This window comes from Malaclemys terrapin, chromosome 7, assembly GCF_027887155.1.
Source record: "Malaclemys terrapin pileata isolate rMalTer1 chromosome 7, rMalTer1.hap1, whole genome shotgun sequence".
Classification (NCBI taxonomy): Eukaryota; Metazoa; Chordata; order Testudines; family Emydidae; genus Malaclemys; species Malaclemys terrapin.
In genome coordinates this window covers 107307076-107330112 of record NC_071511.1, presented here as the reverse complement: position 1 = coordinate 107330112, position 23037 = coordinate 107307076, and the positions used below count along the sequence as shown (strand labels likewise).

General features: G+C 42.3%; 1 protein-coding gene across 4 annotated transcripts in view; it reads right to left on the bottom strand.

Annotated features, from left to right (window-relative positions):
• FAM53B (family with sequence similarity 53 member B) overlaps positions 1-23037 on the bottom strand; it is a 139202-nt gene that overhangs the window by 73252 nt on the left and 42913 nt on the right. For all 4 annotated transcript variants that reach the window (XM_054035059.1, XM_054035060.1, XM_054035061.1 and 1 more), the window contains exon 4: positions 13474-14252. In XM_054035059.1, coding sequence (XP_053891034.1) covers positions 13474-14252 — 779 coding nt within the window. The remainder of the gene's footprint in view (positions 1-13473; positions 14253-23037) is intronic.

Here is a 23037-nt window from a genome sequence, read left to right as displayed (position 1 = left end):
CTATCTCCTGCAGCTAAAAATAGCTCAGGCAATAAACGGATGATAGTAACTCTTTTATTAACCCTTAATTGGTTAAAAAGAAGGGAGAAGATGTGAAGGGAGTCAGACTTGAAGAAATTCCTCACTGGATCTGCATTCTGGATTCTTTTAAAATTAAGAGGTTTTGATCCAAATCCTTACACACTGTCCCTAATGCTGGTTACCTTCTGATGCATACATCCCCATGTTTTATTTTGGGTGTTAATAGTGAGTAGCAGAGGATACCACTTTATTTACACCCAGGACTCAAATCCTGTGTGACAGCAACGTCCCTGCATCCAGGAGGACTAGATGAGATCACCTCTCTTACCCATCGAGGTACTTTGGCTGTCCAGCAAGCAGTTGACACTTAAATGGGGCACTGTAGTTCTCTTTAGCTGCACATGCACTCATTCCAGGAGTACTTTTGAAATGCCACTCCATTCTCTGTGGTGTTGTCGAGTTGTTGGATGCACCCTCCCTAGGCATCCTTGCATTACGCAACATGGTGTACTGAAGCCTGCTTATATGGTTCCTTCATTTGGAAAATGGAAGGATGAGGCCTTTAAATTGACAGCTGTGCACAACACACAAAACTGGGATGGAGGTAAATGTATTTTACTTTGTTTAAATTTCCCCAGTGGGGCAATATCTCTGGTGCCCCAAGAGCACAACTGCCATTGTGTCAGTTCAGAGTACTACAAAACTTATTTTTCCCTTGAGGTTCAGTGTGCTGTTAACTCCACAAATCTTACATCCCATCACTGGTCTGGGAAGTGACCACAAGTTTTCAAGGTGCATATGAGGCTCCTTTGAAAATAGAGGGACTACAAACAAGGGCCATAGTTTACATGATACATCTTTGAAGGAACATACTGTAGGAATTGCCAAATTCAGACAGAACTGTGGTCCATCTAGACTGGAAATCTGTCTTCAACTGTGACAGTATGTATCTGGGGAGGTGTAAACTGTTAGGAATGTACTACTTGTTTAATACTTTACCATGTCACAGAGTAGGGAGTTGGGGGTTGGGATTTCTTCCTGAATCCAGCTGGACTAATTTTTCTCTCAAAGCATGAGGATTTAGGGAATGATCCGATTTCAAAAAATTTGATGGGCATTGGATTGGGGATTTATAGTCAAACTGTGAGGTTTGTTACACTATTTGAAAAGTCTTTTGAAACTTTATTATTAGTTCTTCTTTGTAACCAGCCAATTAAAGGGGCTGGTATTGTTAACAACCTTCAGTGTATCATTGATAGCAGTCTCATAACTCTTGTGCGTAAATTAATCTGGCTCTTATTGTGTTGGAGGTACATTTTGTATTCAGTTATTTTTCTACTATTTTTTAAAGCATAAGAACATAAGAACGGCCAGACTGGATCCGACAGTGGCCAATGCAAGGTACCCAGGAGGGAAAGAACAGAACAGGTAATCATCAAGTGATCCATTCCCTGGGTCCAGCATCCCAGGGTATTGCTGTATCTGGCCTTCAAATGCAGAATTGTTCAACTTTTGTCCAAAAACAAGTAATTAACCCTCACTTTGAATGCATTCAAATCAAGTTTGTATTTGTGTAGAGTTTCAGTTCTTCGCTGTGATATTTGTTCTCTTCAGCTTCTAACCCAACATAAAAATGTCAGAGATTCGTTTTTGCCTCAGTGTGCATTTTAGATTAGGGGAATGGGAGGGGCAAAAGAGGAATAAGGACAAGTGTGTGAGAAGGAGCAGTTAATTAGAATTAAAGATCATGTTACACTTTAAGACATCAGCCCTTATAAAGGACTACAGAAATATCAGTGGGATATTCCTATGGCTGGCTGTTCACTTTATCAGCTTTCATTGGCCAAAATCCTTGGAAGTTGGAGATGGGGTGGATTTTTCAGGTCCATTTTTAGATTTCACAAAGTAGGAATTTCTACTTCTCTCCTAGCCCCACAAGCATTAGCCTCAGTTTCCCCCAATATGAAACTGACCAGCAGCGTGTTACAGGAGTGCTCTAGGAAAGGAAGTTTACTGTGTATATGTGAATAGTTAATAGATAAGGTGTTGGCCGATGGGTCTCAAGAATATACAATGTTCCTGGGTTTGTAGGGCCAATTAAAACTATTTGCTGTGTACTGCAAATGGTAGCTTATGTGCAGCTCTTTACGTACAGCAGTATCTAACTGAGTAGCACAGCAGGGCAAAGGTATCAGGAGCACCTCACAATATTGGTAGGTTTAAACTGGTCATATCAGAAAAAATTGGACCCCTTGGGTAAACTCTGTAAGTCATTTTACCTTCAAATCTTTCTTAGAGAGAAAGGAGACTTTAAAAATAGAGCATATTGGAGGAGCAGAGACGACGTGACTGACATCTGAATAAACAAAATTAACACTGACACCCTAACACCATAACACTGGTGGTGACTTCTACACACAGGAAAACTCCACTCCAGACCTACAGCAGAGCTCTTCCTGCTGTTGCTCATTTTTAGAAAATGTACAGAGCGTGTCGTTTTTATCAAGCACAGCAGTAACAAGGATCTCATCTCTTTTAACTTTATTGCATTAGGTGGGGTCCATGGATAAAACTGACACAAGAAAGAGATTCTGAGACTAACTATGAAATTACAGAAGGGCTCAAACCACAAAACCTCGATCTGGATTTCAAACACCTCTGTAGTTCAGATGCAGGCAATTGGGACACCACAAAGATAGGGGCCATTTGCACAATTCTAGGGTTACCATATCTAACAAATAAAAAAAGAGGACCCTCCACGGGCCCTGGCCCCGCCCATTTCCCCAGCCCCGCCCCAACTCCGCCCCTTCCCTGCCCTAACTCCGCCCCCTCCTCCCTCCCACTCCCAGCCACGCGGAAAGGGCTGCCCGAGCGCTACCGGCTTCATGGTTTGCCGGGCAGCCCCCAGACCCTATGCCCCCAGCCGGCGCTTCCCCAGCGCAGCTGGAGCCCGGGAGGGGAAGCGCCCAGCCAGGGGCGCAGGGTCTGGAGGCTGCCCGGCAAACAGTGAAGCCGGTAGCGCTTGGGCTTCGGGCAGCCCCCTTTCCTCCGGACCCTGCGCCCCCAGCCGGGCACTTCCCCTCCTGGGCTCCGGCGGTGCAGGGTCCGGAGGCATGGGGGCTGCCCAAAGCCGGTAGCGCTCGGGCAGCCCGGCTCTTAAACAGAGCCGAAGAGTCAGGGGAGGAGCAGAGCCGCCATTTTCCCGGACATGTTCGGCTTTTTGGCAATTCCCCCCGGATGGGGGTTTGAGTGTCCGGGAAAAAGAGGACGTATGGTAACCCTACACAATTCAGACTTAGAATGCCTTGAGAGTTGGATATGGAGGATTTGGGTTGGGCTCAGAGATCTATCTGAAGTAGCCTTTAAAAATATGACTGACTGTTAGGTCCACCATTTTGTCCCCATGAGCTCATGTTCTTCGGGACCAACAGTGAAACTACAGACAGTAAAGCTCCTTTCCTCATCCTGTTTCACAATGCTGTCATCAGAAGTAGTGTCATTTTATTAGAGCTGAGAGGCTCAGTCCTTTCTGATGATGCCATCAGTTCCACGGTCTACCAGAGCCGGTGCAAGGAAGTTTCGCACCCGAGGCGAAACTTCCACCTTGCGTCCCCCCCCCTCAGCCCTGCGGCAGCTCCCCCACTCCCCCCCGCCCCGTGGCAGCTCCTCCCCCCCTCAGGGAGCCGTGCGGCAGCTCCCCACCCCAGCTCACCTCTGCTCCGCCTCCTCCCCGAGCACGCCGCCCCCGCTCTAATTCTCCTCCCCTCCCAGGCTTGCAGCGCCAAACAGCTGATTGGCGCCGCAAGCCTGGGAGGCGGGAGAAGTGGAGCAGCCGCTGCACTGGGAGAGGAAGTCTGAGCCGCACGTGTCAGCGCACCACAGGCAGCCCAGCCCAGCCCAGGAACGCTGTAAATAAAATTGGGGGCACCGCTTTTTGGCGCCCCCAAATCTTGGCGCCCTAGGCAACCGCCTCGTTTGCCTTAATGGCTGTGGCCTACACTTCATTGCCAAGTGCAGTACTGTAACAAACCGAGCTCTTGTGCTACTGCGCCTTTAGTGTCCCGGACTGTATAATGTCAGGGGTTAGAGCAATGCTGCAAAACAGAAAGTGAGGAAGGAAAACTCTGTCAATGCTTGCTGCTGCAGCTGCAAGAACAAAAAGGCACTTACTGTTCCTCTGTAGGAAGTAAAGAGTTAAATTTGCTGGAGGTTTATAATATCTAAACTAGCATGGATCCAGGGTTCCTCCCACATACATTTTTAATCTGAAAGCATTTCAGTGCTAGAAAAGCATTGCAGCTTTTCTTTCTTTATCTCCGTATTGGGGAGCAAGGGAGGGCATCCCTGCAGGAGTCATGCATGTTCCACATCTTCCTCCATGCACCCTCAAACCTCTACACCTGTCATAACTATAAAGGGAAGGGTAACAGCTGTCCTGTGTACAGTACTATAAAATCCCTCCTGGCCAGAGACTCCAAAATCCTTTTCCCTGTAAAGGGTTAAGAAGCTCAGGTAACCTGGCTGGCATCTGACCTAAAGGACCAATAAGGGGACAAGATACTTTCAAATCTTGCCGGGGGGGGGGGAGGGGGCTTTTGTTTGTGTTCTTTGTTTGGGAGTGTGTTCGTTCTCGGGACTGAGAGGGACCAGACATCAATCCAGGTTCTCCACATTTTTCTAAACAAGTCTCTCCTATTTCAAACTTGTAAGTAAATAGCCAGGCAAGGCGTGTTAGTTTTCCTTTGTTTTCTCAACTTGTAAATGTACCTTTTACTAGAGTGTTTATCTTTGTTTGCTGTACTTTGAACCTGAGACTAGAGGGGAGTCCACTGAGCTCTTTAAGTTTGATTACCCTGTAAGGTTAATTTCCATACTAATTTTACAGAGATGATTTTTACCTTTTTCTTTAATTAAAAACCTTCTTTTTAAGAACCTAATTGATTTTTCCTTGTTTAAGATCCAAGGGGTTTGGATCTTGATTCACCAGGAGTTGGTGGGAGGAAGGAGGGGAATGGTTAATTTCTCCTTGTTTTAGATCCAAGGGGGTTTGGATCTTAATTCACCAGGAGTTGGTGGGAGGAAGGAGGGTAATGGTTAATTTCTCCTTGTTTTAGATCCAAGGGGGTTGGATCTGTATTCACCAGGAGTTGGTGGGAGGAAGGAGGGGGAATGGTTAATTTCTCCTTGTTTTAAAATCCAAGGGGTTTGGATCTGTATTCACCAGGGAATTGGTAAAGGTTTTTCAAGGCTTCCCAGAAAAGGAAATTAGCCTTGAAATGGTGGCAGCAGAACCAGAGCTAAGCTGGTAGTTAAGCTTAGAAGTTTTCATGCAGGCCCCTACATTTGTACCCTAAAGTTCAAAGTGGGGATACAGCCTTGACAACACCCATTTGGCATGTTCCATCACTCTGAACAGGTCAGACTGGATGGAAGCAGTGGTGGCTCTAGGTTAACATTTTAGGTGGGGCATTCTAAGTTGCCGTATCTATCCCATGCATGCATTAAGTGAAGATGGTTTGCAAGTATCTCTGAGTGCTCTCTTGTGGCTGCTGGACTGTCCTTCAAAATCCTCCTGCAACTCCTTTGGAGCCCCCTGAATAAAATGTGCACTTTACCAGTGGTTCTCAACCAGGGGTTCACATACCCCTGGGGGTACACAGAGGTCTTCTGGGGGTACATCAACTCATCTAGATATTTGCCTACTTTTACAACAGGCTACATAAAAAGCACTAGCGAAGTCAGTACTGTACAAACTAAAATTTCATACAGACAACGATTTGTTTATACTGTTTTATAAACTATACACTGAAATGTAAGTACAATATTTATATTCCAATTGATTTATTTTATAATTACATGGTAAAAATGAGAAAATAAGCAATTTTTCAGTAATAGTGTGCTGTGACACTTTTGTAGTTTTATGTCTGATTTTGTAAGAAAGTAGTTTTTAAATAAGGTGAAACTTGGGGGTACACAAGACAAATCAGACTACTGAAAGGGGTACAGTAGTCTGGAAAGGTTGAGAATCACTGCACTATACAGACTGGGGCCTTGGAGTTGCTGCCTCACATGCATCTTTCATCTGGAAGAGCAATTCAGTTAGTGCAATAGCTGTGAATGGCACAAAGAATTGCAATAAAGATGATTTTATGCTGATTTATTTTCTAATTTTTCTCAATGGGGAAGCTATGATGATCCATCCATTCCCATCAGCACAAGAGACGCATTTGTAACCCATTTTGCACTGTGTGTTATGCTTCGGCTGATTGACAGAATAGCAGCCTACTACCGCTTCCACCAAAGAGACCTACAGTGAAATCTTGGACCCGCAGAAGTTAATGGAAGTTTTGCTTAGCACAAACGGTAAAGGTTTGTGCTGCAGTAGTGACAGTCTATGGTCAAACCCTGTTGCCAGTCTGTGATGGGAATATTACACATTATTTACAGGCTCCAGTAGGGGAAATAGAAGTCCCTCCTACAGAGGAAAGGGGAGAGACAGCCACCAGAGGTTGGAGAAACTGGGAGATTTGGCAGCCAAGGTCCTTCTTGTTTGTATTTTGTGCTTTGCTAAAACTGAAATAAACCTGAAGAACTGGGTTAAAGGATGCAGTATATAATCCTAGCTTCAGGTTCAAAAAAATGTAGTAGTTTAAATCCTCAGAGAAACAACAGAGCCAAGTTGGAAGACTTCAGCCATGCCTGCAGAGCCTCCAGCAGCTGAGAGAAACCTCTATAGAGTAACAGGAGCTGACTGGAAGGTTTTGAGATAAATGATCTGTATTAACTGCTGCCTTTTCTAAATACCTATTAGGCACTGATTTAAAAACTAAGAAGCATTTGTATTACAGGATGTCGGCTGATGGGGTGGGTCAACTGGAAGAAAAGCCACAAAAACAGTCTTTCAGGGTCTGTGTTCCTCCTCCCAGTTCTTATTCCCAAAAGCTTTCAGAGTGAAGTATTTACAACTAAATAAACTGGCCTTGTATCACCAGCAATCAAATAGGAAAGCAACAGTTTGGCCTACAACCTCAGCCCAGTAGTGACTGCGTGTGGAGTCCCCCTTTCTCCACCACATCCCTCCTCTGACTCTCAAATAGCGATCTATCGACTTCAACAGCCCTCATCACTGGTCACCTCTGAGCACCTCTCAAATGCTAACGGACTTCTCCTCACACGCCTTGTGAGGTAGGAAAGTTTTATACTTGTTTTACGGAGGAGTGAGTCAAAAAATAATTCAGTAAGTCGCCCACAATCACACAGGAAGTTTGCAACAAAGCTGGGAATGGAAGCCAGCTCTCCTGCTCCTCTGCCCAGCATCTAAACCACAAGACCATCCTCCCTTCCTTCCAGTATGAAGTTCCCTACATTCTCTCCAAGAACCTGGGCCTGCGCTCTGCAGCCTTTCCATGAGCACTTGTGTATGAGCTGAGCCAAGAGAAGGATGCCCATTGGCTTCATTGGGCCAGGCACTAAGTCTCCTCTCTCCATAGCAATTTCCCAAATGTCTTTGGTCTCCAGACTGCTTCAGCGGTAAGGGTGGACTGGAGCTACATTTTAACACTTGCATAGGAAGCAGGATTTCTTTCTTTACCCTGTATAAGGAAGACACAGTGTAATCTGCCATACTACTTTTCCCTTTTTCAGTGGCTGTTGCCTCTTAGGAATCTTTAGTTGCAAATGGCCAACAATTAAAGAGAAGAAAATTGCAAGGAGCCTTAGAAAAAAATTGCTTCATTGGCATTTTCAAAGATAAACTCATTAATTTTTTTTAACGTGAGATCGAAGCTGCAGAGCTCACAGTCACCATGACCTTAGGAAGATTACTTGTGCAATAACAGCGCCGACAGCTTACGGCAGGGTAATTCATAAAGCCACAGCAAACGGCACAGCACACACAGAGACCTACAGCTCAATGAGTCTCTTACTTTTCCTAGCAGCCTAACACATTTTAATACAAAATGATGAGCCAAGACAGATGACTTATTCTCTACTTTCCTGTTTTTACAGCACGCCCCTGTTTAGCACACACAGGCCCCATCAACAATTACTAACATAGTATTTAAAGCGTAGCCAAGCAGCTGTTCCAGGGCTCACTGTGTAGGCTGGAGCAATCAGTTACACTTTCAATTTCTACTCTCTCTCGTCCTGATATTTAGAAAGAATTCAACTTACTTTCCATATGTACAGACTCAAGCAAACAAAAAGAGCCCAGGCCATTACACTGAGAAAACTGCAGTGAGAATATAAATAAAAAAAAAGCATTGACTAAGATATTTGATTCTTATATCTGTTTCCCTCTGTAGTTTTCAAACTGCCAAATATGGCACTGACTGATCCTGGGTTCTACTGTAATGTCCAATGGGCTGAAACTGCAAACTAGTGATAGCTCCTGGTGGTCAGGGTCTGCCCGATTCTGACCTCTTCTCTTCCTGCAACCCCCTTCCGTCCCTGCCCCTTCCCCAGGATTTGTACAGATCATTTTCCCCATTTCCCACAGTGTCTAAAATCCTGCTGAAGATGGAGGAAAGTTTAGAGGCCTTTGTGCAGACTCTCAGAATAACTTAAGGAATAAAAATACTAACATTTCTTTTATTCATTCTATTCATTCAACAGCTGTTCTTGCAACAAATGCAGTTGTAACAGGGAGGCATATGGAATGGTTTGGCATCCAGGGGCACTGTCTCTTCATTTGGGTCTGATTCTGAAAAGTCCCAAGCACCTCCTACCGCAAACTAAGTACCCTCCACCCTTCCCCCCTTTTGAGGTTGCTGATGGGGCACTTGGGGCATGCCCAACTTTGCGTGCACAAGTCATTGGATAAAACAAGCAAAATGTCATCAGGTAGCTTTGCAAGCCCAGCCCATGTATGCATACAGCACTGAGGTTTGTGTGCATATCCATTTTATCGTCTGTGATGAGTGCCGTAGAAGAACCTATCTAGCATGGAACAGGCCAAGGGTTAGATGCTGTGCAAATGCTGCATGGCAAGTTACCCAGACACAAAACAAGCCAGGATGCAAAAACCGGCCTAAAGCATGGCTCCTTGTAAGCAGATTTTTTCTTATGTGATATACTCTGCATCTCTTTAACGCTTTTTATCCCAAGAATCTCACTGCGCTTCCCAAATATTGCTGAATTTGGTCGCACAATCTCCCTTTATGGAAATATGGGCCAAGAAAGGTGAAGTTGTTTCCCTGTGGTCACACACAGACTTCCAGAACTGGAAAAGAGAGCGCATCTCTCCTGACTCAGTCCAGCGCCTTATCTGCAGAAACATCCTTCCTCCTCCTTTCTCCTGTATCTCCTGTCAGTGGGCATCACTGCATTATCGTCACAATTTCAAAAGCCGAAACACAGTCCTGTGTGACCTTTTTTTCAATGAACATGTTACTCATGGAGCCAAAGAAACATACAGTCACCATCGTGGTGGCAAGAAGAAAAATACTGATCATGCTTTTGGAGCTGCAAAAATCTGCAAAAATAAATGATTGGTTTAAGCCCTGCCCTACTGTAGCGCATATTGTGTCATTTTTCAGGGTCCTGCAACTAAACACAGAAAGCAATAGGTCAAAGCCGTTTCATAGGGTATTTTTATAGCGAAGAGCTGTTTGTGAACTCTAAATGAAACCACTTTGTATGTGAATCAGAGGAATGTGACCGATTCCTTGCACTGCTTTAAAACAACTTCTGCTGTGAAACAGCGTGGTTATAATTACAATTACATAGAGGCTACATTTCTTGAATGGGTCCTTGTATCATTCCAAAATGTTGGGCTTTTCATTACTTTGATAATTATTTGGGATGAATTTACTTAGTTCACTCCATGCCAGATGGTAAGATCACACAAGAAACCAAACTAGGTGGGGGCGAGGGGGTCATGTGGTCATAAAGATGCAGTTACCCATTCCTGCAGAGGATTTCTATTGTACAGTATTGTCCTGCACAGCAGGAACCTGCAAACTCCTGCAAGCTGCAGGAACACTGCACTTTTCAGTGTTAGTTATTGTCAGATAGACTGTACGTACCGCTTGAGCTTGGGTCCATCGTGGGAACCGAAGTCAGAAGAGAGAAATCTTTAGTGTGTGAAAACTGTATTCAGAATACTATAGCCACACAGCCAGGGGTGTAGCATTACAGTTCATTGCTTTTCTTTTTTTTTGCTATTATTTTGTTCTTCAGACCTGAAATCCAAAATGTTTTGGGCACACAAAATACCTTCAGCTTCACATAGGTTTAAATACCGAGAGAGCAGCTAGGGGCATAATCATGACACAGATAGGCGGGAACTCAGCTGAGAGTGGATACTGAATATTATGGTTGGTTTGTTTCACTGGGCACAGGTACATTTTACAAAAAGGGACTTTAATTTTTTTAATAGTCTCCCTTGCAGTACATGACTTAACTTTTGTTTGCATTCTTTTAAAATGAATATCACACATTACCCATTCACGGACCCTGGACTCTTGGGCCCCTGAAGATCTGAAAGGTCTTTGTCACTGGAGGCAGATAATCAACCCAAACCAGTGTGTCATTTACCGTCACTCAGAAATAGAGGCAGCTGGGGCTGAAGTTAAACTTAAACAAGAAGCTGCTGCAAAAGGAATTGGAATTTAGTCTTCTATTTGGCACAAAGGGACTAAGTAAAAGGTAGCTGAAAAATGGATTCTTCCCAATGTGGGATCCATTTTCCGGGCTGTGGTTACTCAGCTGGTTTGGAGAATGTGCTCCGAAGTCCTATGGCTCCCCACCCCTAATCGTCTGCACATTATTCCTTCGCCTTCGAGGCCTCTTGTCTTGGCATGGTACCCTGTCTGTGCCAGCTCGCAAGGCCCTCTCTGAACCCTAACAACAGTGTTCTGCAAACAGCCCAGGGTTCTCTGCATAGTAACGTAAAGGGCTTCCTCCCTCACGGCCTCTGCAGCGCCCTTTAGCACCACCACCTGAGAGCAGGGGTGTGCACAAGGGGGGACAAGCAGGGGCACACACACCCCCAATAATCATCAGGGGCACAGAACTTCTCCGGCACCAGGGTCACAGAGGCAGGGAAGAGCGAGCTCCTGCAAGGGCAAGGGCTGTGGGGAGGGTAGAGAGAGTTCCTGCCAGGGCCGGGCAGGGCAGGAGGGGTGTGAACTCCTGGGTGCCCCTCCTAAAGGGGTCAAATTTAAATTCCTGAACATGCCCCTGCCTGAGAGTGAGAGGTTGGGTTCAAGGACCATGCTTGGAAGGCAGCTGACTGCATGGCCACAAGGTAGCATGGCTGGCCACTGTTTTGCTTTTTCTAAAAAAAAGAGAGAGAGAGAGAGAGAGACTGTAGTGCCAGGGAAAAGCTTCTTCAATTGCACAGCAATCATTCCGTCTTCTCCACTCCTTTACAAATTTGCCTCAACCTTTATTTAGAACCAGACTGTGCAACCCTTCCCCATGGCGGTGAGCACGCACCCATGTGAGTACTGCTGTTGAAGCCAATGAGACTACTACTTGCCTCACCAATGCAAAGGTTGCACAAGCCAGCCCGGTATCTTTCAGGCAATATAAATCCCCAGAATTATTCCAAATCACACAGCATCCACTTCTCCCAAGGCTCGTTCTCCCTGAAGGGATTATAAATCCCCTGCTGTCCACTTTTAGGTATGTTTAATGTACCTAGAGACTTGTTGATGAACACTGAGCCATCAGCAGAAGTGTTTTAATTCACAGCTGCCCCTTTGACCTCTTCCTACAACTTCCACCACCACTTTCCTGGAGACCAGTCTGGAGCACATGAAGTATCCTATATATGTGGGCACAAATATACAGAACTACTGTATGTATTTTTAAAATGTTTCTGCCAATGCCAGGAAATGACAAGGACTTCAGTGATGCTAGTTGTGTTATTTCAACTTGTGGCTAATAAAATATAACAACATGTGTAAGCTGCTTTTACTACCTATCCAGCTTATTAGCTAATAAAATAAGCTAAGCGTGTTAAATGTAACTGACGCAGTTTATCAAATGGAGATCACAGTGCATCACGCAAGAACACTGTTTCTGTCCCTTTTTATCATTTAAGCTTCTTTGGAAGAGGACAGACTAGTCACTTCCTCAAACACAAATGAACTCATTCAAGCAACCATTGAACCATATAAGCATAAAATGTCATAAAAGATCACATTATTCTAAAAGAAAAAAAAGGTATTTATAACATCAGAAGTCATTACACTGGGTGACGGGAAGGAAAGGAAATTTGCAACTCTATTTCTGAACTGTACCTGCTTAGGAGATGTCACTAGTTTTATTGTTCACCATAAACTAGACTTTATTATGCACTATCCTCCTGAAATGCCGTCACCTTTGGGATGAAATGCAACAGCTGTTTAACAGCAACATTACACAACAGAGAGTGAAGAAGAAGATCAGATCCAGTTGAAACTTTAGGGGAAATTTTTGGCAGGCAGAACGTAATAGAAAAAATTGGAATTTGGCCAGGACAGCAGGGTTAATACCTTACTCTTGCAAAAAGAGCCATGGGATCTTTAGACCCAAATTTATCTCTGTACCACACAAAGCTGGTGTTATCACAGAGTTTATTATTGTAAATGATTGACATTAGAAACGCTGAATCATAAAACTGTGGTTATGGAAAACTTTATACATGCAAAATGAAATTGCTGCTAGTGCTGTTCTTTGATATAGCCTTTCATTTTGACTCTTTTTCACACATTTTTAAAGGCCAATATCACGTAATTGGGTCTTGAAGGTTGAGGGCTATGGAGCAAAATCCTCTCAGATATGCACTTCAAATCTCTTATCTGCACTGTAGATTCGCACTGCATATTGAGGAAGAAAATTTTGCCCTATGTTTGCACCTGAATATTAAACTTGATAACATCTCCAGAGTGGAAAATTACAGGAGTCAAGACTGCTTGAAGTCCCCGCTAATAGCCCGTATAGTCCCTACCAGTGAGAATTCAACTAGTAATAAAGTTAGTGCTGAATACCCTGGATGTTGCCTTAACTTCCTCCTGCATGCTCTCAAAGCTCCTCTCCCCTAAACATTTCCTATACAAATTCTACTTTAAAAATTATTTCTGATAGAAATACATACTATGAGGAAATATTGGTGTGGTGTGCTACAGGCCTCAGCATGCAGGAAAAAAAAAGAAGGAAGGTTTTAAAAGAATAATGCTACAAATCCAGCTGGACAGGAATAAGTTTTCTGCTCTAACAAAAGGAACAAACTTATCCATAACAATCACATCTATTTAATGCAGATTAATACAGCGGAGTCAGAAGAAAATAGATTTTAACCCAAATGGAAACAATTAAAATTCAGGCTTCTGTTGACTGAAAAATAACTCCATGTTGGTGCTGCCTGTTTAGTGTTGTGTTCTGTCCACACATAAATGTTCAATTATGTTCTGTAAATGTCTGTGCCACCCATGTTTGCCTGTTAGGAACGTAAGTATGTCTTACCTGGGTCATCTTGGCAAGGTCCAATGAAGGTCTTTGTTCCTGAACCTCCTCAGCCCGTCGTCGTTTAACTCCAACTTTCTTATCATTAAGGACACATGGCTGCGATCGGCTTCGCGACAGCCCGTTGGAGCGTCTCATCAGCTCTGGTGTTGAGGCAGGTGTGCTGTTTGCTGAGGGTGCACAATATTCTGAAGAGGAAAACTGATCATGTGAACAGGAAAGGGACCTCTGCATGTCCACCCGGTTACCATCTACAGAATTGTGATCATAACCCCAGATGTCACCTGCCTGCCCACAGGTGGTTGACTTCCTCAGCCCTTGGCATGGCTGACATCCAAATTTGTTGCTAAATCCAGACTGGTCATATGATGAGGAAAGCATGTTTGACCTTGAAGGGAGGCTGAAACTTGAACTCCGCTGCATGGTGGTGATGCCATTGGAGTAGCGCTGGACACTTCCCCCACTATAACACCGTCTCTTTTCTACAGGAGTCCAGACCTTTGACCCTAAAGGCCTCCATGATGTCCTGCAGCTAGACATTTCATCAGAAAAAGAAAGTGACCTACACTGGCGTTTGCTGGGAGGTGCTGATGGGTTGCCATTATGGTCACTAAGACTGAGGTCTTTGATCAAGTTGGTCACTGAACAAGTGTTAGCTGCCTCTCTGTGCCATATTGAGCCATCTTCACTTTTATCAGGCAGACAGTCCCAGATGATGGTACTAGGTTGCTCAATTTGAAGTGGATACTTCCTGCTGAGATCTCTCCATCTGTCATTTTCTAGTTTAAAAATGATAAAAAAGTATATATTAATATTACATCGATATATCTATACACACACATATTAGCATGAATTAATTATATGGTTCATTTTCTATGTCCGTTTACTAAAAATAACACATGGGACATTTTCCAATATAAATTAACCCATGGAATCTGGTTTCCCAGAGTGCTTGCCAAGTGATTGCTTTCAGATGGATGGACGGAGAGCTAGATAGATAATGGCAGCAGCAGCAGCAAAAAACTTAATATAGAACTAAGACTGCTATAAGAAGAGACTATACAGAATGAACTAGCTAAGAGGAACTCAGCTTTACAATAATCACTTTATCTCCGTGACAAAATATGCCTGAGAATCTAAAACTATGCGTTTAGTTCTAGACTCTGTAAGCAACAATTACCTGAGAGGTTTACAAGTTTACAAGAGCCTAAAGGAAACTTAAAATCAGAATTAAATGTCCAGGGTCAGGTTCTTAGCTGGCGTAAATTGGTGTAGCTCCACTGAAGTCAATGAAGCTACACCAGCTGCGGACCTGGCTCCAAGGTTTTCTTTGGAGTTGTCCTTCAGATAGCAATCCTAATGAAGTAAGTGCATGTGAGCTCCAGTGAGGTCTAGTGGATAGCTCTCACTCCTCTTCTATTTAAAAAAAGAATGGCCTTAGAGCAGGGTAACATAGGAGGAACAACACATCATGTGACCTTATCAATGTGGGGAGGTAGCTGTTGTAATGGAATTTCAAAATTTGCAAACGTGGATGCCTCACATCAGACACCTCTATCCACAATCAAGTCCCTAAGTAAATGACCTTATTTCCATATGGTAGCTGCTGAGTAGCCAAAGTTGTCACTGAAGTGAACCCATATTTGGAAATGTTGGCCCTTCCTTTGAGAGTAGCATGCAACGCTGAGTCTCTTCCGAATTCAAAGTAGCCTTTCAGTCTATGTTCATATGAGAATAATGATGTAAATAGGCTGGGGTTTTCAAATTAGCCAAAGGGAGTTAGGCACTCAAGTCCTATTGCATTTCAGTGGGAGATGGGTGCTTAACATCTTTTAGGTTCCCCCTGGAATTCTCAGTCATAAAGAGTGCAATAAATTGTTCACACTTTGTGATAAACCTGACAATATGTAACAATTAAATACTTCTTCATTTAAAGGGACACGTCAATGTGTGTTTAGTTTTTATTGTCCCCTCCTCCCCTTTTTCATTCAACAAATCCACAAGGAAATTTCTTTCCCTGTCAATTTTGTCCATCTCACTTAGAATTTTTAATGCATTTCTAATATAGCAGAACAAAAGCCAACATGACCTCCTGTTGAGTATTTCTCCATGTGTATGTATCAGCTCCATCAGCTAGCATGTGCCTGGTGAATGGCTCTGCGAATAGCATTTGTTGTGTCTTAACCATGCAACAGCTCACAATTATGTTTGAAAATATTTACAGATATGGTTACGGTTAGAACACTGATTGCAGCTACACGAAAGAAGGTTGCAAATCATGTTACAACTATGTTCAGATATATTGCTGTTGACCACTTAGGAGCACGGGGCAAATCCTGTTGATCATATTTCATGCAGATAGTCCTACTGAAGTCAATGACATTACACAAGTGAGAAATATTTGACCCATACTCTACAATATGGTTAAGGCTAATGAAGTTCTTTAAAAACATCCTTGTTCACATTCAACAGGAAAACCGTGTTAGAACTATGCCATCAACAGCCGTGATGGAAAAAAGTAATCACCTAACCAAGCGTGACTGGCAACTGTTTTTGTAGACTGCTGTTGCAAACAGAGGCAAAATATATCAGTTAACTGTTGCTGCAGAGTTTTCATGTGTTCACATTAAAATAGTGTGATTTTTTTTTTTTACATAAGCCATTGAATGCTGATTTTAAAAGAACTAGATAGTCAATCTACAGGTCTAGGCACTACCATAATACAAATAATAAATAAAGAATAGTATGTTATTCTCCAAGGTATAATGATCATTTCAGTCAGAGAGGTCAAATTTGGCACTTAACTAGGTTGACATCCTTTCATTTCTCACTGCATTGGGCAAGTTTTATTATTTCTAATTCTAAGAGAATGCCACTTAGTAACTGCAGAGCCAAATGTTGTTTGTGACCACAGCTATTAATTCAGTTCTATTTTAACCATTGCTGTCTTTCTCATTTTAATAAACACAATGAAGAGTGAGAAATATACACTAAACAATTACATCTATATTTAGATCTTTATTACCCCCCCCCCTTATTAATGCAGCCAACAGAGAGATTTCTCAGGTCAGTTCACCAGACAAAAGAAACAGAAATAGAAGCTAATTTTTGATGGCAAGCTGCCATGACCTTCAGGTGCTAGACGTCATATTTCACAAAAGGACTTGGTGAGCTATAAGAAGAGGATACAGGATACCTTCCTCTTTCGACATCACTTTTGCACAAACAGCTATAAATCTTTTAAAACTACAAAGAAAATCCAAGGCACAGTATCATCTTGAGCAACAAGATTTTTTTTCCTTTGCATTTTAGAACAAACCTTGCAAAACGTACTTTTCACCAGTGGAAAGTGTGAATTGTCTTTGCATATGAAGTGTGCTACCAAGGAGTCTATAGCAATGCTCCTACTGTGCAATGTCCTTTACAGTATGGTGGCCAATATAAATGATTCAATATATGTTCAGTCAGCCATATTTAGCAGGGTTCTCTCTGTGCTGAAGAATTACAGCATGAAGACTGTCATATGTTTTAGCCTGCTTGCAGTCCATCAGTATCGGATTATTATTTTTAAATATCACATGATAACCCAGGAAATTATTTTCACGGCAAATAAATGTTAACCTTGAAACTGACTGGGTGTTAAACTGGAAAAAAAAAAAGGATATTGCAGAGGTTTTCTTTTTAAATGACTCAATAAAGCCCTCTAAGGAAAAAGGGTTTTGCTGTTTTTTTAAGAACAGGATTATCGTCTTCTAAACCCTGATATTAATTGTAGGGGAGCCCTTTATACTGCTGTAGTTAAGGATGTGTTAATTTTTTTAAGTTATATACCTCAATTTGGTTTACCCAGCTGCTGAAATTTGTTCCAGAACAAAATTTATCATGAGAGCACCTCAACCCAAAAGCAAACTGCTTTGTTCGGGAACATTTATTTGCCCATTTATAAATGGGAGAGAAGCTACAAAAAATAAAAAAAGAATCTCAGGTGCTTTTTTTTCCTGCTGCAATTGAAAAGGTATCGTTGTTAGTTAGTTTGTTAAAAAGAAATACTGCTGGCCCTCAGGCCACTTACTTTTGGGTTTAACTTACAACCATAAAACTGAAAATGTCAAGTTGCTTATTGCGCATGTACAATACATTTTTTCCTAATTTTTTTATCTTACAGGTCTGTATTTACAGCGTATACCAGATGTATTCTGTAGCACCTATTTGATCATGAAATAGCTTTCAAAGCTCCCAAAATACAGACCGTCATTGTCAAACAGATTATTGTAGCTTTTATTTCGACTGCAGTAGTACCTCGAGATCCCAGCTGAGGTTAGAGCCCCATTGTGCTATGGGCTCTACAACACACATAATGAGGGACTGTCCCTTATTTACTGTCCAGGGCTTACAATCTACATGGAAAAGACAAAGGGTGGGAGGGGAAACAGAGGCACACAGAGATTAAGTGAATTGCCCAAGGTCACAGGAAAAACTGGGAAAAGAACCCAGAAAGTAATTTTATAGAAGTTTTAAAAACCTGTGGTCAGAGAAATGCTCAGACCTCCCATAACCTTCCCCCCTTCTTTCTTTTTTAAACACTCCAATAAGAAAAGGAAATGACATAAAAATATTACAAGTAAGCACCTTCAAGTTGTAACATTCAACCACAAAAGTCAGAGAACTCTGACAATGAATAATTTCCCTTTACTCGTCTTTGTGTTTGAGTGTTGCAGAAGTCTGAAAACAATTGCTTACCACTCACACTGCAGTATCCTGGCACAAAAGAGAGAGGCAGGCATGAAGCAGCAGCAAGTTAAAAAGAAGTTCCAACCTTACAGGCTGTCCAGCCATACAGGGACACATAACACTGTTCTACAGCCAAAATGCTTCTGAAATAAATATAGTCCAACTTTACTAATTCTGGGTCACTGAGAACGAAAATGATGCTTAAAATTGTTGATTGGCTCTAGTTTTCAAGATATGCTATTGTGTCAGTATATACGACCCTTGACTTGGGAATGGCGGAGGATAAGTGAGTTATAAAGGGAAGGGATCTCAATTTAAACCAGAAATGACTAAAATACATCTTTGACTGGATCTATGAATAAATCTATGACTGGGTTTGGACAGTACTTGCTTTTTAGGCAAAACAATGAATGATGTAATCTGAAGCTAGTATTGCATCATACATGATATGAATTGCATCATGTTATTCCTAGAAGTCATGGATGATGCAATCATAACGAAGCTTACATCACTCTGCTGAACACATTGCCCTATATCAGCTCTAGAAATCATACAGTGTCATGCTCTCTTATTTGTCAGTGCTTGATTTTGCAAAGGGACACATTTCTGTTTAGCCAAAGTGAGCAGAGATGCCTCAAACTTGTGTGAACAGTGCAGATAACTTCTGCTATGTTTGTGGTGAAGTGACTTTTGCATCACAAAAGCGCAGTATAACCACTATGGTTAAGAAAGCCTATCACCTTTATTTTGGCTGCAAAATTGGAGATCAGGACAAGAGGTGGGCCCCACACATATGCTGCAACACTTGTGCAACAAATCTTTGCCAGTGGTTGAACAGGAAAAGGAAATCTATGCCTTTTGCAGTGCCAATGATTTGGAGAGAGCCAACAGATCATACCAGCAATTGTTACTTCTGCATGGTGCCTCCAGTTGGGAAAGGTGCATCAAAGAAGAAAAAGTGGACTGTGCATTATCCAAACATTCCATCAGCTATACGCCCAGTACCCCACGGAGAAGGACTGCTGGTTCCTGATGCAGCAGAATCATTCTCACTTGAGTCAGACGAGGAAGAGGAAGAGGATGAAACTTCTGGTCCTGAACCATCAATGTCACAGGACCCACATTTTCCCCCATCCTCCTCCTCTGAACCACACCTCATAACACAAGGTGAACTGAATGACCTTGTCAGGGATTTGGAACTACCCAAGAGTAAGACAGAGCTGTTGGGCTCCAGACTACAGCAGTGGAATCTCCTGGCAGGTGATGTTAGGGTTTCCATGTTCCGTGACCGTCAAAAGGATCTTGTCCCATTCTTCTTCATGGAAGGTCATCTTGTAGCCTGCAACAACATCGATGGTGTGATGGCAGCCCTCAACATCGTTCACGATCCAGATGAGTGGAGACTGTTCATTGATTCATCGAAGACGAGTCTTAAAACTGTTTTACTGCATAATGGCAATGTTTTGCCATCAATTCCAGTTGGTCATGCAGTCCATATGAAGGAAACCTATGACAACATGAAACAACTTTTGAGGTGCATAAACTATGACCGACATCAGTGGCAGCTTTGTGGTGATTTGAAGGTTGTTGCTCTCTTGCTTGGTCTGCAGACTGGATACACAAAATACTGCTATTTTCTCTGCGAATGGGATAGTCGTGCAAGAGATTCCCACTACATCAAGAAAGATTGGCCACTCCGACAGTCATTGGAGCCTGGGAGGAAAAGTGTTCAGCATCCACTACTTGTTGAATCAAGGAAGATTTTGTTACCATCCTTACACATCAAGCTGGGTCTCATGAAGAACTTTGTCAAGGCCATTGACAAAACACAAGCAGCTTTCAAGTACCTCCGTGGAAAATTTCCAAAGTTAAGTGAAACTAAGATAAAGGAAGGTGTTGGTCCTCAGATTCGTGAACTTCTTTGAGATGATGCATTTGACCATGCACTGTGTGGCAAGGAAAAGACGGCATGGAAAGCCTTCCAGTTAGTGGCAATAAATTTTCTCAGAAACAACAAGGCAGACAACTACAGGTTTTTGGTGGAAAACCTCCTCAAGGCACACAAAAGCCTTGGTTGCAACATGTCACTAAAGATACATTTTTTGCACTCTCATCTAGATTTTTTTCCCACCGAACTGCGGAGCAGTGAGTGATGAGCACGGCGAGCGATTTCACCAGAACATTGCAACAATGGAGAAACGCTATCAGGGCAAATGGAGCCCATCAATGCTTGCAGACTATTGCTGGACAGTGACAAAAGATGCTCCATTTAATGAATACAAGAGACAAGGCAAGAAGTGCCGAGTAGACCCTGAATAGGACTAAACTATGTACATAATAGTTTTTTGCCTTTTGTTTCCTAATAAATTTTATTTATATTACCCTTTTGCTGATTTTTAAAGTGTTACGTAAACGGGACAGGTGAAATATTATCATGTAAAGCAACCATAAACACATGAAAAGACCTAGGTTTACAATTTATGATTAAAACTCTACTATCTACACAATATACATAGACATAAAATGTAAAAACTTTGTAATTGTCATACATTTTAGTCACACAAGTTACATTTTAGAACCTGACCGCTTTGGCTTTGTTCCTTTAATCTTGAAAAGCCTGGTTTGTCTTCAAGCCTCATATTCTTTGTGCCTTTAATACAGGCACAAATTAACCTGGTTAACTATAGAGGATTCAAAGCCCTTTGGGATCAAAGCAGAACAGTCACATGATGACCCAAACTTCAGGCACCTATTTGACCTTGATTCTTTTGTTCTGACACATGCTAATTCATGACCTAAACCTAAAGACCTAAAGGTGTGGTTTTCTGCAAAAAGCTAAGAACCGAAAACACATCAGACATGGGGGCGAAAAGATGCTGGAGGTGTAGTTACACTATTGTTCTCCATGGCCTGCTTATTAATTGTAATGTTTCACCTACATCTGCTGTGGTTGACAGATATTAAGACTTGTCTGCTCAACTGTGGTTGACACTAGCTTTGTTAAGTACCAAGCCACGAACAAGCCTCAACTAGAGCCAACACATCCTGTGCTTTTAATGTTAGGGTGTGTTGGCCTTTTTTTTCCTGTTCAGAGACTAAGGCAAGTCAGAAAGTTGGAACTGAAACTGCTTGCATGTGAAATATGGTTTAACCGATCTTCGGTAACATGTTAAATCGCCATTGCCATGATGATATTTTGAACTTTCCTTCAAGGCAAAAAGTAAAGATTTATATCATCAAATTTTGAAGAGGGCAGAATTTGTTTTAAAAAGAAGGAATATTGTCCATTTTCCATTCTAAAGCTGGTCATTTCAAAATAACGTAAGTCTCACACCATTAGGAGTGTCGCAAGTGAGAGAGGAGAAACTGCAGCTGCTAGTGCTGGGAGAAGGAGCTGATTTCTGCACCCCTGAAGGCCAGTAGTAGCCCTAAATAAGAAAGGTATCTCCCCTGCTCTGCTTAGCATCAAGTTCAGTACACCCAGGTCCTTAACACCACTGCCTGCCTAGCCTTTGAGCAATCCCTTGGATTTCCTCATCCACTCCAAATCAACTGCTGAGACTACACCCCATATTGGATTTAGGACGCAGAACTATGTATACATCAGATTGTTGCTAGGACCAAGTTTTCATAGGCCCTAGCTATGGTATGAACCATTTTACAAAATCCTGCTATAAACAAGCCCTAGTCCCTAATCTCCAGTAAGGTTTTGTAAAACTGACTGCAACACAACCCATCCACATGTCCATGAACCAGGAAAACTGTGCTAGATGCATTCTAGCAAAAAGCATGTTAAAACATGTTTCTGGTTAACCTGGTCTTAGCTTCAGAGGCAAGAGCCATGACAGTTGAAGGGGGTTAGGTTATCATCACTACAGAATCTCTTCTGAAGTTGCTGCTTTCTACCTAAATGCTAGCTGTGCTGCTTACTGGTTCTGCAGTGACATCAGGGCCCCTCAATCTGCCTTGAATTAGGAAATGCCAGCACTTACCAGAACCGAAAATATCATCTGAAATTAGAGCATTAACATTAAAGGGAACTTTAAAGGATCCTTAAACAGATCTGAAAAATGTGGCCTGCTGAAAAATCCAATAGGCTGCGCTACCAAGGTTTCTTTAAAGAAACTGAGCTGAAAGGCCCAAACTTAGAACAGCAACGTCCCACGTTTTTCTTTATATTTGTTTGCAGAGACTATGTACTTTTTTGCTTTCTTTTCATAATAAATTAAATGCTATATTTTTATAAGATAAAAATAAATACATCAGCAGCAGTGGCCTCCCACTCATGAGCAACCTTCCCAGCATACTGGTGCGTTCCTGTGAGGAGAGGGGACCCAGTTGTTTGGCAGGGATACAGATTTCTAGAAGGTCAGACATCTTACAGATGATGAAAAACACCTTGACAATATGCTTTTAAAATCAAAATAATCAGTGCATCTGGATTCCCAAGGAAATGCAGTTATACATTAATGACCGTAATCCTATAGTATTAGGAATTCCTAGGAGATTTGTGAAATCTATTCTCTCCTCCATAAAACAGCATAACTCCCATTGGAATCTAAGGTCAAATTCAGCACTTAGTTATACACACCAACTCCGATGAAATACAATGGGATTCATGCTCAAATCTCTGACAACAGAATCTGGACTAGCAGAAATTAAGCCCTAATGCCAAAAAGAGGACACCGTAGTTCCCTTGATAAACTACATTAAGAGTTTGAATTCTTTGCACACCCAAAACTCACAAAGTGGGTGAAGGAATCCCGCTCAGACCCTCAGGGACAGATTTTCAGAAGCTGGACTCCAATTCTACATAAGTAACTTTCAGGCAAA